The sequence below is a fragment of the Chroicocephalus ridibundus genome, chromosome 1 (genome assembly GCF_963924245.1).
Source record: "Chroicocephalus ridibundus chromosome 1, bChrRid1.1, whole genome shotgun sequence".
In the NCBI taxonomy this organism is placed as follows: domain Eukaryota; kingdom Metazoa; phylum Chordata; class Aves; order Charadriiformes; family Laridae; genus Chroicocephalus; species Chroicocephalus ridibundus.
The window spans coordinates 165,177,372-165,193,824 of NC_086284.1; the positions used below are offsets into that span (position 1 = coordinate 165,177,372).

General features: G+C 54.0%; 2 protein-coding genes across 3 annotated transcripts in view; one reads left to right on the forward strand and one right to left on the reverse strand.

Moving 5' to 3' along the window:
- The window catches only part of SGSM3 (small G protein signaling modulator 3), a 31,442-nt gene extending 20,117 nt beyond the window's left edge, over positions 1–11,325 (forward strand). For both annotated transcript variants that reach the window (XM_063322500.1, XM_063322501.1), the window contains exons 12-22: positions 3,358–3,485; positions 3,813–3,968; positions 4,514–4,568; positions 5,009–5,058; positions 6,369–6,521; positions 6,609–6,679; positions 7,037–7,085; positions 7,418–7,503; positions 7,878–8,000; positions 9,660–9,720; positions 10,120–11,325. In XM_063322500.1, the coding sequence (XP_063178570.1) occupies positions 3,358–3,485; positions 3,813–3,968; positions 4,514–4,568; positions 5,009–5,058; positions 6,369–6,521; positions 6,609–6,679; positions 7,037–7,085; positions 7,418–7,503; positions 7,878–8,000; positions 9,660–9,720; positions 10,120–10,203 (1,016 nt within the window). In that variant the 3' untranslated portion in view covers positions 10,204–11,325. The remainder of the gene's footprint in view (positions 1–3,357; positions 3,486–3,812; positions 3,969–4,513; positions 4,569–5,008; positions 5,059–6,368; positions 6,522–6,608; positions 6,680–7,036; positions 7,086–7,417; positions 7,504–7,877; positions 8,001–9,659; positions 9,721–10,119) is intronic.
- An 895-nt stretch (positions 11,326–12,220) lies between these two features.
- Positions 12,221–16,453, reverse strand: part of MRTFA (myocardin related transcription factor A) — a 49,721-nt gene continuing 45,488 nt past the window's right edge. The window contains exon 14 of the mRNA XM_063322502.1: positions 12,221–16,032. Within this exon, the coding sequence (XP_063178572.1) occupies positions 15,533–16,032 (500 nt within the window). The 3' untranslated portion in view covers positions 12,221–15,532. The remainder of the gene's footprint in view (positions 16,033–16,453) is intronic.

Here is a 16,453-nt window from a genome sequence, read left to right on the forward strand (position 1 = left end):
CATGGTGCTGATGCACCTAGCAGCCTAGGAGGGAGGGGAATGAGCAAAGCAGGGAAACACTGAGACAAAGGAAGAGAAGGGAGCCAGAACTGAAGGATGAGAAGAAAGAAGTGCAGTTTTCTACTTGCTTGCTTTGGTCTGAGCTCAGAAAGTGAATTTTAGGTTAGATGGTTAGTCCTTAAATGGTGACTAATAGCGGGCTGTAGCTCAGCCTAGCTGTAATGTCCTTCTTGCACTGACCAACAGATCAAACACATTTTCTGGCAGACCGTATGATCTTAGTCTGCTCCGTTCAGGAACATCTCTGAAGATCTGAGACAGGGCGGGATGGTCACTCATCAAAATTTATAAATACAAACATCACTCATATATTCCCCCTTACTTACTCTGAGAGTTTGATGTTGTGAACACTTTTGAGTCTTGATTTTCTTTGCTTATGAGCTAAGCCAGCAGATGTCCAGAAAGCACAGGGCCAGAATAGGTTTTGCATGGGTTTAATCATAACTTGCTTCTGGGACTCCATAATAGTCCTCTCTATTGTAAGCCTCACTGTCATCACTTTCCTTGCAACTGGTTAGCTTTCTTGAAATTGCCACATCTCACCACAGAAATTGTTTTTCCGGGGGAAGACAACATACTGAATTTACAGGGTTCAAATAGTGTTCCTACTGTGGTTGAAATGGCCTGAATAAATCTAAAAGTGCATCTTTCCAGAGAAGAGCATTTCTGGTGTTCTCCAGGAAGCTGATATATTGTCACAGGCTTGCTACAAGCACATACAGCATTACATATAAAAGTTATGGTAGAAGACCGACGAAGCTGTAAAGTCAAGCATGCAGAAGTGAAGAAATGCAGGAAGGTTGCTTGTGCAAGCTTAACTCAGACCTCTTATATGTAGTGTTATCATACAGTCAGTGCAGACTGAACCTGCAGGGAACTTAGCTGCCAAACACATCTTTCTTGTGCCTCAGGTAGTTTCCTTGACCAAGTTTGAGCAGCTTTATGGAAGCGATAGTGAGTTGAGGGGAAGGAGAGCTTGGATGTGATAAATTCGCCTTATACTGGGAACTGGCAAACGACCTGAACCGTGAAGTCTGCTGCCTGCGATAGTTACTGTGTAGAGCTGGTACCTAGCCCTTGTCTGGGTTGAGAGTAAGAACTTACCCAGAAGTTAATTCTTCTTCCTTAGAGTGAATGCAGATTTAGTAGTGACTTGGATGGGAGTCGTAGAATCCCAGGAGCCCTGTTTGGAAGGGACCTCTAGTGTTTGTACTCCAACCTCTCCTGCTCAAAGCCAGACCCCTGCTCATGGTAGATCAGGTTGGCCAGGGCTTTCTCTAGCTGAGATTCAAGGAGTTGGGCCAGATTTCTAATGAAGGAGTAGAAAGAAGAAACAGCGAAAGGTAGTTTGGTGGAGAACAAGATGTGCGTGTTGCCCTTTTCCTGTTGGATAGGGATTGCAAGAAGGAAATGCAGGAGACCTAGTCCTCCTTTGCACCATCGTGCAGCTAGTCAGTCTTTGCAGGCCCAGAATAGAGCCTCCTCACACGTGGCTGGTCCCGCACTGGTTTCCTGTTTTAGAAACATACATGCAGGCGTGGTGGGTGCAGTGAGGTGCATCTGATGGAAACCCCTGTTTCTTTCCTCTGTATTATGTACGTTCTAAGGTGAAAGGTTGTTGAACTTCCTTCTTGTATCTCCTCCTTGTGTTTGGGTGGGATGGATCTGAGTGCAGAGGGAAGAGCACGGTATTTTGGCCAGAAGGAACTGAATGATGACAGGAGGAATCAGTGACCTATGTAAATGAGGGCAGCCCACAGAGCTAGCGTGGCTGTGGTTGAGTAGTTTCTTATTTACTCACATTCTGTTTTAGCAACATGAAATTTCTGGGAATCCCCACCGTCTGCGTGATCACCTATCTATTTACAGTCTTTGTATCTGTGAATCTGTAGTGAGACTTCTTACATGCTCTTATTTCCTACCCCTGGCCACTGAGGAGGAGGTTTTGTTAATTTTCATTGCTTGGACTGGGAGTAAGTATGCCCTAAAGTTTTTCTAGTCCAGAAGCAAAGTTCACTTTTCTCTTAAGCTCTTTGTGTCTGATTCTCTAATAATTTAATTTAGCAAATAGAAGACAATTGTAAAAAATAATTTTAAATCCAATTTTGTGCTTCTGTTAATGTTCCTAAAGTTTTAGTATTTTAATTAGGATCCCTTGTGATTAAAAGATACTGTTAATCACTTTTCAATACGCAGAAGCTTCATGTGTACATAGCTGTTGCAGCAGCTGTGTAGCTGGGGCCACACTTTATTCGTATCGGTTTCTATAATGCTGTTTGAAGATAAGCAGAGTACTAATTTGCTCGCCAATGATTTACTTGGGTCTTGCATAAAAGCTGTGTATAAAAGTTGGAGTCAGTGTGAAAAATACGTTGTTTTAAATATTGATTTTGTTAATCAAGCTCCCACATCTTCACTATATTATAGGGAGAGCAAAAACAGGTGTAAGAAATACACTTTCAATTTAAAACGAACTGAATTTTTTTAGAAAAAAAAGCAAATGGTTCATTGTTCCCAAACATCACGTACCTAATTTTTAAGGCATTCAGATACATTAACTGTATAAAGAATCCATCCCATTAGGTATCTCTCTGCATAAATTAATAGTGATAGGCTGTCAAAACTCCTGGGGAATTAGTGACAGTTGAAAGATGCTTTGGTAACTTTTTTCTTTGTACTTACGACCACTTCTGTAGACCCAAAACCTTTGAAATCTTGCTCTTAGGGAAGTCGAGGTCTTAAGTATGTGGTGGCTTTTCTGTCATGACTCTGACTTCCAAACTGACACAGGAAAGTGGGCTGTCTTGGTTTTTCGCATCTTTTTCAAGACTCAGTGAAGAATATACTCTCAGCCTGCGAGGTATGCAAAAATCAGAAGTACTTCAATCAAAAGCTGTTTCAGTTTCAAGAGAATTTCAGTTGAAGAGAATTTTTGAAAGTTCCCTAGTTTTGTGTCCCACCATTCAGCCGTCTATATACTGTGTAGACACTTCTCCAAAGTAGTATGTGGTACCGTGGTATACTGAGTTGTCCAGACAGATCAAAGATGATATCTTCCAGTTCCATATGTGGTTTGAAATACCAGCTCCTTAAAATTTGAGACAGTGAAATTGGTATTGGTTGTTTACATTATTGAATAGATTTGCAGTAAGTAACAGCCTTCGGGTAGGCACTTCTAATGCCAGGCTTTTTTTTTATTTCTGCAGAATCAATGATTTCTAATGTTAACAAAAAAATAAATACCTCATACTTGTTTTCCTTTCCTCCCCTTCCCCCTGGCTGTGTGGGCTGCCCCAGGGGATGACGATCTGGAGGCACTGAAAGCCAAGAACATCAAACAGACGGAACTAGTGGCTGACCTGCGTGAGGCCATTCTCCAGGTGGCACGGCACTTCCAGTGTGTGGATCCCAAAAACTGCAGCATTGTGAGTGGGAGCACTTGGGTCTGCACTGCTGTGTCCTCCACGCATGAGTGTTGAGTGTCCACCATAGGACAGGGCCGTTCAAATGCTCCTGAATGTGGGCTCAAGGAAGAACATGCCAAATGTAATGGGTGGAGGGTGAGGGTTGCTCAATCCATCCCTGGTTGGAGGAGGTCTATGCTGAGAGGTGGTCAGCCTGCTAGAGAAAGAAAAGGTTTGGGAAGGAGAAGGAAAAGATTTGGGAACGGGGGCATGCAAGCTTTGGCAGATTAGCTGGGAATCATCTGTTGCTTTTCATTCCTCTTTGTTCTTCATCCACATGCATGCTAGGATCTGACTCCAGACTACAGCATGGAAAGCCACCAGCGGGACCACGAGAACTATGTGGCCTGTTCCCGCAACCGACGACGACGAGCCAAGGCACTACTGGACTTTGAGCGCCACGATGACGATGAGCTGGGCTTTCGCAAGAATGACATCATTACGGTGCGTCAGGGACCAGAGCAGGGCCATGCAGACCCAACTTGTCTGGGACGCTGCACTGCCTCTTCTGCAGGGAAAGAGAGGAGGAGATCAGCTCAGAGCCCAGTTAGGAGTCCAAGGGAAGCAGATGGTGTTTCTGGGGGCTGCCTGGGGATGAGACAGTTTGTTCCTGTGAGTGTTGTCTTGTGGGTCGTTCTCAATGCAACCACAGAGTCTCTTTCCTGGCTGCCATACAGATAAGCAAAACATTGATTTGGTCCAACTTGGGTCCTGGTTTAACACTGCGCACTAAGCTGTGGTAAGACTGTAACAGCATCCATTTGTATTTTAGCTGTGGATGTCCCATGTGAAATTGGGGGAAAGAGGGATAGCGTTGTGTTCGCAGTAGCTTTTTTTGCCCTTGAAAGCCATGGGACGCATGAGAAGAGAACGTTGGCAAAACAGTTGGAAAGAAAGCAGTTCCTCGTTGTGCACACACAGCCGGGCAGCTGTAGCCCTCCCGGCACGGCGCTCTCTTCAACCAGTGTTTTCTACTCCCTGTTTTTCAGATAATTTCCCAGAAGGATGAGCACTGTTGGGTGGGAGAGCTGAATGGACTGAGAGGTGAGAGCAGGATGGGTTGCACTGGGGAGAGTGGGGCCAGATGTGGAGCATCCATTCATCCACAGCAACCGCTCCGGCATGTTTGCAGCAAAGGCTCTGCCAGTTACCCAGAGCATCTGCCAGAGCCAAGGAGAATGTTAAAGCAGGGTCTGAGAGCAGTGGTGCAGCTACCTGCTTACTTCTTGCAAACAGCAACTTTAGGCTCCATCCTTCTCTTGGCACAGGGTGGTTGGGTGCATGTCATCTCAGCTGCTTGTGGGCAGTGTCCTGTAATTGGCTTCCTCTTGCAGTTGCCTTAATTCTTGTGATTTTTGAGGCTGCTCGTTTCCTTCTTTGGGGTTGGACCCTATGAACTCTCGTTTATTCTCGGCTTCCAGTGAGCTCTGGTCTTTTCTGTGTAGGGGTTTCTCAGAGTCTATGTCTTTGTCCACTCTTTGTAGGTTGGTTTCCTGCAAAATTTGTGGAGATCTTGGATGAGCGGAGTAAAGAGGTAATTAAAAAAAAAAAAAACAACCACAACAAAAGAAAGAGTCATATCATAACTGAAAAAACATAGTTGAAAAGAGCCATGGATTTCCCTCCTTGAGCCTGTTTGCTCTGTCTTGCTGTTGAGCGCTTAGTGATGTGATCAGGCAGCTTATCTCTTCCTAAGCCTGTTTGCTCAACTTCCTGCTGTGATCAAGTGGAGAATGAGGGCCCCAGAGGGGTGCAGGGGGTAGCTGAGTGTGAATGCCTGGGCTTGCAAGGGCCCTGGAGATGAGCTTTGGGAAAGCTGAGAAGGTACCAGGCAGGTACGCAGCAGGATCCTCCTGTGGGCAGTGTTTCTGCCTGCTCCCTGCTGCTCTCTTCCTCCTTTGAGGCTGTGCCTGTGGATCTTGCTCATGCTTTGTGGTTGTGGATTCTGCCCAAGCAGCTGTGCCCAGGGGGGCACTCTGTCTCAGTTCCTCTCGAAATCAGCAGTGGTGAGATGCCACCTATCTAGAGCAGATACCTCAATGTGGTCCCGAGGCTGGGGTAACAGGTAGGAGACAAATGTCATCAGCTGTTGGCCTAGGCAGTTTTCAGGGGAAGTGGAGGAGGCCCTGTTCTCCCGCTCCTCCTCAGCATTTGGAGAGTGAGGAAGGGCTCAAAGGCTGACCTGAGACCCCCAAGAGAAGCCCCATGAGAGATGTCACTATTGACATCTCGCTTGCTTCCTCACCCCTTTCTCAGGGCTGGTTCCTTAGATGCGCGTCACCTCTCTGCGTATAAACACACGCAGCACTACTGAGCAGTTCTTCTCCCAGCTGTGGAAATAGAGAGGATCCCACTCATCCTGATTTTGGAATATCCTTCATGCTAACAGCGTGTCAGGGTGATCCCTTGGAGTGGTGTACCAGCTGACCTGAGAGTTTCCAATCTGCCCCCATTTGCCTTGACTTCTATCAGCTTTACAGAGTCCCAGAAACCCTCAATGCAAGTCCTTCTTACCTTGGCTCAGTCAGCATCACACCAAGCCGCAGCAGTTCTTACATGCTTGACGCTGCCAGGATGGTGCTGAAGTCACCTGTGTGGTCTCCTGGGCAGCACCTGGGCACAAAGGTCCTGGTGTCCCAGCAAGATTCTATGGGAGCAGCACTGAACATGGTGCCTTATGCAAGAGTCAGCAAGAGCATAAGGGGTTAAGAGAAGGAGGCTGGTGGGCACCTGGGAGTGGAGGAGGTGTTCGAAGAGAAGCTGTAGAAGCTGTAGGTGAGCGAACCACCTCCATGCTCTGCCCCCTTACTTGCATGCTGAGAGCTGGCTCTTCGTGTTCCTCAGTACTCGATCGCTGGAGATGACTCAGTCACGGAAGGGGTGACGGACTTGGTGCGAGGGACACTGTGTCCAGCCTTGAAGTCCATATTTGAACATGGATTGAAGAAGCCATCTCTGCTGGGGGGGCCCTGCCACCCCTGGCTGTTCATTGAAGAGGTGAGATGTCTCAGTTCCCTTGGTGGGGCAGGGTTGCCAGAGGGGGCTGTAGGGCAGAGTGTACTGACTGTCCCTCTGCCTTACTAGGCTGCAAGCCGGGAAGTGGAACGGGACTTTGACTCTGTGTATTCTCGCCTTGTGCTCTGCAAGACTTACAGGTGAGGCTGCTTTATTCACACCAAGAGGCTGGGTCTGTGCCTTGCTCCTGCGTGCTCACCAAACTGCTGCTCTGCACCTTGGGAAGGGTCATGGTCTGCCCCATCCTCCTGTGGGTGTGGTGTCAGCAGGCTGCTGTGCCCGTGCTGATTTGGGGCTGGCAGTGGCTCTTCCCCCTTCCTCGCACTCCTGTGTTTGCTTCTGGGACTGTATCTTGCTCTCTTATGGGTGCAGGACCACCTGTGGGCTCAGCAGTAGAAGACAGCTGTTGAGGCATGGAGGGGGGAGGGCCTGCTTCTGCCCAGGGTGGCCCTGGCTAGAGCCAGGGTGGCTCTAGTTCTCTGCTGTGATCTTTGCAGGCTTGATGAAGACGGAAAAGTCCTCACTCCAGAGGAGCTGCTTTACCGGGTGAGTGCTGCCCCCAGCCCAGCCAGAGCCCAGCTTCTAATGTGGGGAAGTTTCCCATGGAGGCTGCTGGAGGGTGATGCCCTTCTCTAGGGAGATGCTTGAGAGTCTCCCAGAGCTTCCCTGATGGGAAGCCATTAGGTGCCTGGTGTGCCTGGGCAAAGGCAGAAAGCAAAGCCATCAGGAAGGCTTGGCTCCTCTGATGCTAGTAAGTGCCACTGGGAGAGGGTGGGGGGCTCTGGGGAGGGCAGCATTGGACTGTGTTGCTGAAATGGGTGCCCAGCCCAGCCTGAGGCTGAGCTGAGAAGGTGGTAACCACTTCTTCCACCCTGCAGGCGGTTCAGGCTGTGAACATGACGCACGATGCTGCACATGCACAGATGGACGTGAAGCTTCGTTCCCTCATCTGCGTTGGACTCAAGTGAGTCGTCCGGTCCTGACACCCTCAGGCAGGGCAGGGGGTGTGAGGAGCCCGGGTGGGGGCGGAGCGGGCTCGAGGGCAGCAGTTGTTTCAATCTACCTTAGGCCGAAGGCTCTTTTTCTCCCACTCACTGCAGCCACTGAGCGGGACCTGTTCCTTTCTTATTCATCACGCTGGCCTGACTCCTGCCTAGAATAAGTAGCTGTCAGGGCATGGAGTGGCTCCCACAGGCTTACTGAGTTATCCTGTTCCCGCTGGGGACAGAACTGTGGGCTGGGATCAAGGCTTGGGCTGAGAATAGACTATTCCAAAGGGATGGGGGGCTTCTTTCCCTGGCTTCAGCCGAGTAACATGCCTCCGTCCCATCGCTGCAGCGAGCAGGTGCTGCATTTGTGGCTAGAGGTGCTGTGCTCAAGCCTGCAGACTGTGGAGAAGTGGTTCCATCCCTGGTCGTTCCTGCGCAGTCCCGGCTGGGTGCAGATCAAATGTGAGCTGAGGTGAGTCTGTCCCCATGGGCCTTGCCAGGGTCTGGAGTGGATTTCCTCTTTCCCTGCAGGAGGTGGCCCTCACTGTGGCTGGCTTTGGACCCTCTCCAGTGAGTAGCAGCGTGGGCTGCCCAGACATCCCCGCTGCTGAGATTTCCTTCTGTGTGCTGAGGCAGCGGCAACTGTCTAGACAGTTTAATGCGATGCGCTGTGCCTGCCTGATCAAGAGCAGAGCTTGGCTTCTGGGGAGCTGTTGTGACAAGTGGGCAGCCTCTGCCTGCCAGCAACCTCCTGCTGTGCCCCTGCACCTACTCTGATGGAGAGAGACTGCCTTTTCCACCCCTCTGCTCTCCAGGTTCTCTGCCAGCCACCCTGAGTCCAAGCAGGGAACAGGGAATGTGCTAGGGAGATGGTTTGGCTGTTGCTGGCCAGGAAGGAGTCACTCACTGGATGACTCCTGGATGAGCAAGGGAGTGGTGTCAGGGGCTGAACGTGACTGAGCTCGCACAAAGCAGATCCCTTGGAGCCCAGGGCGCACATCCCCGCTGTGTGCTCCTGGCCCTCCTGCGCTCTGCAAAGCCAAATCCAGTCCCAGGGAGCCACAGAACAACCCCTCCACCACCACCACTCCAGCCCTGCTGCTGCTGCTGCCATCCTGTGGGAATTGGCTTTTGTCCGTACCACTCGGCTGCCTCCGGCCCCAGTGGGAGCGTCTGTAGCAGGGAGCAGACCTGTGTGTACACACCTTGGGGTGCCCTGTTCTTGTGCTGCTGCTGAAAGGGAGGGAGTCCCCTCCAACTCTGTGCTGCGGTGTCCCGTGGCTGCTTTCTCGCAGCACAGGGGCAATGCTCGTTCAGCACAGCCAAAGGACCAAGTGGGGCCGGTTCATGGCTGGGCCCGGGTTCGTGGGGAACAGGAGCAGTGGCTCATGCCATATTTCTCCCAGCCAGTTTCCTGTAGAGGGCCTCAGCTCCCTCCCTGCTGCAGGAGCCGGAGGAGACCCCCACGCAGGAGTTTACCCTGAGCCCGAAGGACGGATGGGGCTGTTACCAGGAGGTCTGAGCTCTGCATCTCTGTCCCAGGGCTGTGTTGAGGCTGTGCCAACAGCCCCTGTTTAGAGCCAGGTCCAGCGATGGCGCTCTGCGTGCCATCCCCATGCTGTACTTGCGCATGGGGTCAGGTCAGCTCTCTCACTTCAGGGAGAGGGAGAGAGAGAGGGGTGCAGAGAGAGAGGGGTGCAGAAACTTTGAGGTGCTGCTGGCGGGAGTGCTTTCTGGAGAGGACTCGCAGCCCCCCATTGCCAGCTGCGTGCGGTCCTCAGCCACGGCTGTCTGCGGTCTCGCAGAGCCCGGGGCTGCCCGTGCCTCCCTGCGCTGCTGTGTCAGGCTCTGTAGGGGTTGCACTTGAGTCACATCTTCAAGTTTCTCTTTCCAGCCTGGGCCTGGCAGGATGCGCAGCCCAAAGAGGAGGGGGAAACAAGGGATGAGTGGCTGGTGCTGCCCTTTCAACACCAACAAGGATTTCCATCCTCGTAAGCTTAGTGGCATGCCAGGGCAGGCGGAGGAGCTGGTGGAATTGTGTGCCTGGGGACGGCAGTTGTGGGCACAGGCTGGGGGTGTGATCTGGGTGGGTGTGCGGCGTGTGTGTTACCGTCATTCTCTTCCATTGCAGAGTCCTCTGCAAATTTGCCTTCAGCCTTTCTCAGGACTGGGAGCTGCCAATAAAGAGGGAGGTGAGTAGGTGGCATCTCTCATTCTTTCAGCCACGGGCTTCACTTACCACCTCCCTTTCCCAGCTTTGTGCTCCGGCCCATCCTCTGCCTCCTCCTGCGCTGGCTCCAGAGGCTGTGGATGGGGCCGCTTTCCCTGCCCGGGCAGGCTGCGCAGGGAGCCGTGTGGCAGTGCTGGCAGAGGGTGCCGCCTGCCCCTGCCCAGCTGGGGCAGAGGGAAATGGCGGGCCCCTCCCTTCCCCGGTGCTCTCCAAACCGCAGGGCCTCTCCCTGGTTCAGCTGCGCCGAGGTGGGAAGCGCAGAGGGCTGGAGACCTCGACGTGCTGGGGCTCTGCCCGCAGACGCGACCTCCCCGTTTCTGGGTGCGGTGCACTGACCCAGGGTCTCTGTGTCGTCCTGCAGGAGAAGGAGAAGAAGCCACTGAAGGAAGGGGTGCAGGACATGCTCGTGAAGCACCATCTCTTCAGCTGGGACATTGATGGGTGACCCCCACCCTGCCCCATCCTGGGGAACCTTCTCAATGGCGCACACTCCTCTCCCCCACCCCCATCGTGTCTCACCCCCTGCCCTCCCCCACCCCACCCACTTGCATCTGTGACAGAATCCCCCTCGGGGGGTTGCCAGGCCACTTGGGACAGACGGCAGCAGTGAGAGAGGCTGCAGACCCCAGGGAGGTGATGGTTGAGGGTGATGCTGCAAAGGGACAAGTGTGTTCTGGCCACAAAAAAAACGAGTGCCCCCTCCCAGCCTTGCCCAGCTCTGCCACCCCATCTTCTGCTTGCCTCAGCCCTGCCTCCCCCCCGGTGCCGGGGGGAGCAGCCTGGCCCGCAGCCCCTCGCGTGCTGCCCTGTGGGCCAGCAGCTGCCTGGGTGCGTGAGCGTGTCCCCTGCCGTAGCTGTGGGGAAGAGTCAACCCTTGTGGGGTGGCTTTGGTCCATGAGGGCTGGTGGCACTGCGGGTGCAAGTGGGGCTGGTGAGGGACTCGTCACTGTAGGGGAGCGGGGGTAGGACATCCCCCTGTGCCAGCCAAGGGCTCGCCTCTGTCTGGGAGAGGGCTGGCAAACCCTGAAGCGCTTGGGCAAGTTCCTCTGACCTGGAGCCAGGGCTGGGATGGGGGAACCGGCATCAGCCTCGTCCCACCTCCCCGGCACTGGCGTGTGGGGTGTTGACAAGAGGTGCCCGACTGCACCGGCCTGTTACCACTGTAACAGCCTTCGGGGATGGGCCTTGTCTCCTCTGGGAGCAGACAAAAACCGCCTCTCCCTTAAACAAGAATGTTTCATGCTGTCATTTTAGTCTTGAGATTATTTTTACTGTTAACCAAAAAGCTGTAAATTACTGTGTATATTTTGGCACCGTTGTAGCTCAGGACGGGGTTCAGGTTGGAGCTGGCTCAGGGAGACTTAACTCGTCCTCCTGGCCCTGCGGCGGCAGCGGGGACGCAGGTCGGGAGCGGAGAATTGCTGCTTTGTGGTGGTGGCTCTGGTTATGGAGTCTGTGACTTTCTACTGAAAGCGCTTGTCTGTGAGCACAAACTACTCATGAAATGACACTAGATTCTTACTTTCCTTTATCTGGTGGGTTTGTAAATAAACTGCATCTTGGGAGAGTGCTGGGCTTTGGCTTTGTTTTTTTGACAGGGCCAGGACTAGATTTAGTCCTTAATTTCTGCCAAGTGATAATTATGACCCCGTTTCTGCGCTGGCTCCTGCCAGCATCAGGCTCAGGTCTCCGCTCAGCCTGCGCTGGCACCACGGAGGCTCCTCACGCTGGCCTTGCCTCGGACCAGGCCACGAGGGCGGGCAGTGGCTGGGGCAGGAGCAGTTGTGCCTGGCCCCCTCTGCCATCAGCCCTCCCTGAAGCCCAGCAGAGCCCCAGGAGGCCCTGACCAACAGGAACTACTCAAAATGAAGGGATTTAGGGACCCTGCGAGGGGAGGGCCCCAAGCAAAGGGCGAGGGGCTGGCAGAAAACAGGGCTGGGTGGTGGCGGACAACAGTGTTGTCTGCACATTAAAAAGCTTCTCCAGAAAAAGCAGGTGGAGTCTCTTCTGCAAAGTAGGACGGTAACAGGGCACAGGCCCAGGGAGGACTCTGTGCAGAAGCCCAAGCCCACGGGAGGGTGGAAGCTGCAGCATACCTACTGAGGTGAAAATGAGCGTTTTCAGTCAAAGCAATTCCAGTTTGGCATCTGGCTGAGGAAAGCTGGAGTGTCACCTCACCACCGTAACAGCTGGGGTCCCGACCAGCCTGCGGAGCTGGGGGAGGCTGTAAAAGCTGCCCGGGCTTCTCCTGCTCTAAGACCTACTTCTGCTTGCAGGGTGGGTAATTTCCATCCACAGAGGGAATCTCCCTGCAGCTGAGAAGGATGAGGCACCACCACTCAAGCTGCTTTTTTTTTTTCAGGTTTGAGAAAGACGCAGAGGGATCACCCACCCTTAGCTGGAAAAGGCAGAGTGGCCCCGAGCCCTCCCGCCAGCATAGCAGAGAAGTTTTTGAGCATGTGGCTGTTTGAAATTTTTTTAATAAAATGGATACTTTTTTTTTTTCAAATATTTGTAACTGAAAAAATAATTCAATTTAAAGGTCCATTCTCTCCCCCGATAACTTGTCACTTTTATCCTTTTCCAGTTGAATACTCGCTCTGGATCCGATGCCCCAACACCATCTGTCTCAGACGGTGCTGATCAGCCCTCGCCGTTTGCTGCATAGTGGCAGGGAGAGTGCGTGCTAGTCAAATACACGTTACAAACAAGTAGTGGTTACAGCAGAAAGATTCAGGATTACATTCAAGGTAGAGGCAGAACATCAGACTTTGTTTTTCCCAAGGGGTGCAAAAATGTACATCCGGGGAATACCTCTTCCGACAAAGAACTATTGAACTATTATTCAAACAAATAATAGTAAGAAAGCAGAGATCTGGGCAAGCCTGCTCTGGGCACTGCTTGGGGAAATGACTTTCTAATATTTCCTGGGATGAGGCACCCTCTGTCCCCGGGCACAGGGTTCTCACTCGCTCTCCTGGCCCAAGCCCCTTGTGCAGAGGGGCTCAGGGTTAGCTGGGCTCTCAGGAGGTGACAGGCTCGTGGTTCTGTATTGTCTGGGCTCCCTGAGGGCTCTTGAGCCCATCCGCCAATTTCAAGTACATTGGGCAAATTCAATGTTAATTAAATTCCTACGAAGTTTCACCACTGAAGGTGGAAGGGAGCAGCTGTGAGCTCAGCCTTTCACCAGCAGCCCCCGGGGAAGGGCTACATCAGTAACAGGGATGGGCAGCTCTCTGCCAACAAAGACCGGGGTGCCTGGCCCAGGGTGAGGAACCAGGGATGGGGCAGGCCAGGACTGCAGGTGGAGTGCTCCCACCTTCCTCTAGGAGCTCATTGCACTTCGATAATTTCATTCTTTATTTACTGGTTGCAGCTTTGCAATTATTTGTACAAAAGACATCACACAGCTGGTTTGGAGGGTGTGTTGCGGGGGGGCTACTGCTCACTGTGGGTTAAAAGCAGCTGATTTTGCTTAACAAACAGGCAGCCTCAACCTTTTTTTTCCCTTAGCATTTGAAAGATCCTCCCAACCCCCACATGCTTTCCTCCTAAGAAACCTCTTGCCCCCTGTGCCCACCTGGTCCCACGGCTGGGCAGCTGCCCTGGGGGGAGCCAAAGCTGCTCCTAGCGTGCCTGCCACAACCACCAAAATGGAGCAGGGCTGCACCAGGAGGGAAGCGAGGGAGGGCTCAGGGAGGCGAAGGGAACGTCCACCAGTCCCAGTTACTCTGATTTTTAGGACATGACCCTGTAGCTTGGGCAACAGGAAGCAGGCGGGGGGGTGGGGAATGGGGGGGTGTCCTCTCCAACCCGGACACTGAGGGTGGCAGATAAGAGGCTCTGACCTGCTTACAACTGGGAGGGGGGGCAGAAAGGAAGGAAGCTGCCAGCAGGCTCCCCCCGCAAATGATGAAGAAAGTGGCTCCCCGTGCAGTTAAGCAAATAGGGCTCAGGAAAGCAGGAGTTTCTCCCAGCTGCAGAACGGGCGTGACCCCACCCAGCTGCCAGTTCAGCGGCTGCCAGCATGTCGCCGTGGGGGCTGGCGTTCCCCTGCCCTGCCGTACCCGCAGCCCCGCAGCGAGGCCTCCCCCTGAGAAGAGCGCCGGGTACCCACGGGGCAGGGGAGCAGCACGTGCCCACCCTCCCCAGGCGGCAGCACTGGGAAAGGGGGAACAGCATCCTTGAGGAGCTGTTACCAGGATGGCAGTTCATCCTGCCATTGCCTCAGCAGGGTCAGCACTTCAGGCCGTTTGGTTTCCAAAGCCGCTGCCTCCCTCAGCCCTGGCAGCCCGGACCCAGCCGAGGGCCGAAGCAGGGGTGGCCGTGCGGCGAGGCGGCCGCGTGGGGCACAGCTGGGCTATGTCTCACCTGGTAAATATGGTGGCGAGTTCCTACTAACACACACAGGAATTTAAGTGTGATGGGAGTAACAGCACACGAGAGTGAGCCACAGGCCTGCGTTTCCAACGCAAAACCCCGCACAAGGAACAGCATTGCCATGGCTCTGGGGGGAGGGGCTGCGGGTACTGCCCATCGCTTGCTTTCAGGCTCCCCCTTCTCCCCAGAACAGGGCCCTCACGGTCACACCACCGAGCAAGGGCCTGCGTTGTGCCACCCCCAGCCCGGTTTGCAGTGCGGCTTCCCCTCCCTTGGCCTGTCAGCTCTGACAGCCCCAGCTGCTTCTTTCCACGGGGGCACCTGCTGCAGGGAGGCACCAGCACAGCTGACGGCAGGAGACAGATTGCACGTGGCCCCTAATGATATGTTGCTTGTTGCTCGCTGTGCCCCTCGCCCGCGCCCCAGGACAGCCCAAAAGGCTGACTGCCCTGCTCACCAGGGGGGGGTGTCGCAGGTGCTGGGGATGCTGGGGTGACGAGAGGGGGTGTGCCTGAAGGCCAGACTCTAGGCCCAGCCAGAGGTGTGGGGCAGCAAAGGATAGATTTTTAACAGAAAAGGAACCTGGATTTTTTAGCACCTTAAAAATCTGTTTTGCAGCCCAAAGTGAGTGAAGCAAGCAGGCAACTTGCCCTCTGCCAAGCTCAGCAATATTTGGGAAACCAGCTTAAATGTTACCAGGTTGGTGGGGAACCCTTGTTCCCTTTGGCTACGCTTGGAAAAGGTGCCTGTTCTGCCCAGCTCCTCCCAGCCCTGCGGCAGACCAGACCCTCCCCGACAGACGGCAGGTGGGGGCAGAGGGCAGCTGTTCCGGGCCCCCAGCCAGCGCTCCTGCCTTTGTGTCCTTCTCCAGAGGTAGAATCCCCTTCTGCAACCGTTAAACCAAAGGTGCTGGGGGGGGGAACACAACCCCGTTTATTTGCCAATCCCAGCAAAGTGTGGGGTGCTGCTTCTGGAACCGGCTCAGGCCCAGTCATGCTATCTCCTGCTGCCAGGCGTGAGGGAACACGTGCCCGGCAGCACCGTGACCCACGCGCTGCCATCGCGGCTCCTGCTGGGAGGAAGAGGGGCTGCTGGCTCCATTCTCACACCTGAGCTGGGTGAGGCTGCACTGAGGGGGCAGGAGGCCACCAGCCCCAGAGATCCTGTGGCCTCTTCCTTCCCCCCAGGAGCCGTTCTCCCTGGCCTGGCCCGCTGCCTGCTCAAGCAGCGTGTTTGCCTTTGCCACCACTGCCGGCTTCGTGCAGGAAGGACACTCTTGGGGGAGGAGTACAAATACTAGGAGCTCATTTCCTTTTTTTTTTGGTTGACTGGCCTCTTCCCCCCACATGCCCGTGCCCTCCCACTCCCATTCCCTTCAGTCTCTGCTCACAGAGTTACAAGCAAGAATCCCAGTGCAGCTGCAGATCGTGTCCATCAAGGAAGTCTGTGGAAAAGAGGCTGGGAGCCGCAGTGCTAAGGGGAGCCAGGCTCATGACAGGCCCCCCTGGCAGCTCCAGCCAGTCCATGCTGTCCAAGTTAGCCTCAGCCAGATCCAGGGCTATGCCCCCGGACGGCTCGTGAGCAAAGTGCAATTCCGAGGTGTCCATAGGTGAAGGCGGGTGGTCCAGGATGGCCGAGCTGCTCAGCATCTCACTGTGGAGGTCATCAATCAGGGACAGGGGCTCCGGCCCATCGTGGCCTGCTGTCAGCAGTGGGAGGCCGGTGCTGCTCTCCAGGAAGTCCTCCAGCCGGCCCACGGGCACAGGCTGCCCCAAGGACACTGGCACCGCCAGCTCTGAGGATTGGTGGCTGCTGGGCGGTGGGGAGCAGGCTGGGGCCACGGGTGGTTCTTTCCCAGCTGGGGACGACTGATCCTTGAAGTCAGCAGAAATCTCTGCACAGAAAACAAACAGGCAGGCCGGGGTGAGAAGGTTGGCTGAACACCAGAAGGGTCTCCCCCACCCACCAGAGCACCAGGGACCCCCCAGACTGAGCCACCACTGACCACCAACTGGGATAAGGAAGCCCATCCTGTGCCCACGCATGGCTTGCTATGCGGAGTTTTCAGCCCGCCTCTGGGGAATTCAAGCTCTGTCCAGTAGCGCAGAAGAGACGTGCCCAGAGCTGATGCAGCAGAGCCACCACGAAGCTTTGCATCATATTCCATCATTTGCATCATTTGCGGCAGGGGAGGTTTAGATTAGATATTAGGAAGAATTACTTTACTGAGAGAGTGGTCAGGCACTGGAACAGCCTGCCCAGGGAGGTGGCTGAGTCACCATCCCTAGAGGTGTGTAAGAAACGTGTAGATTTGG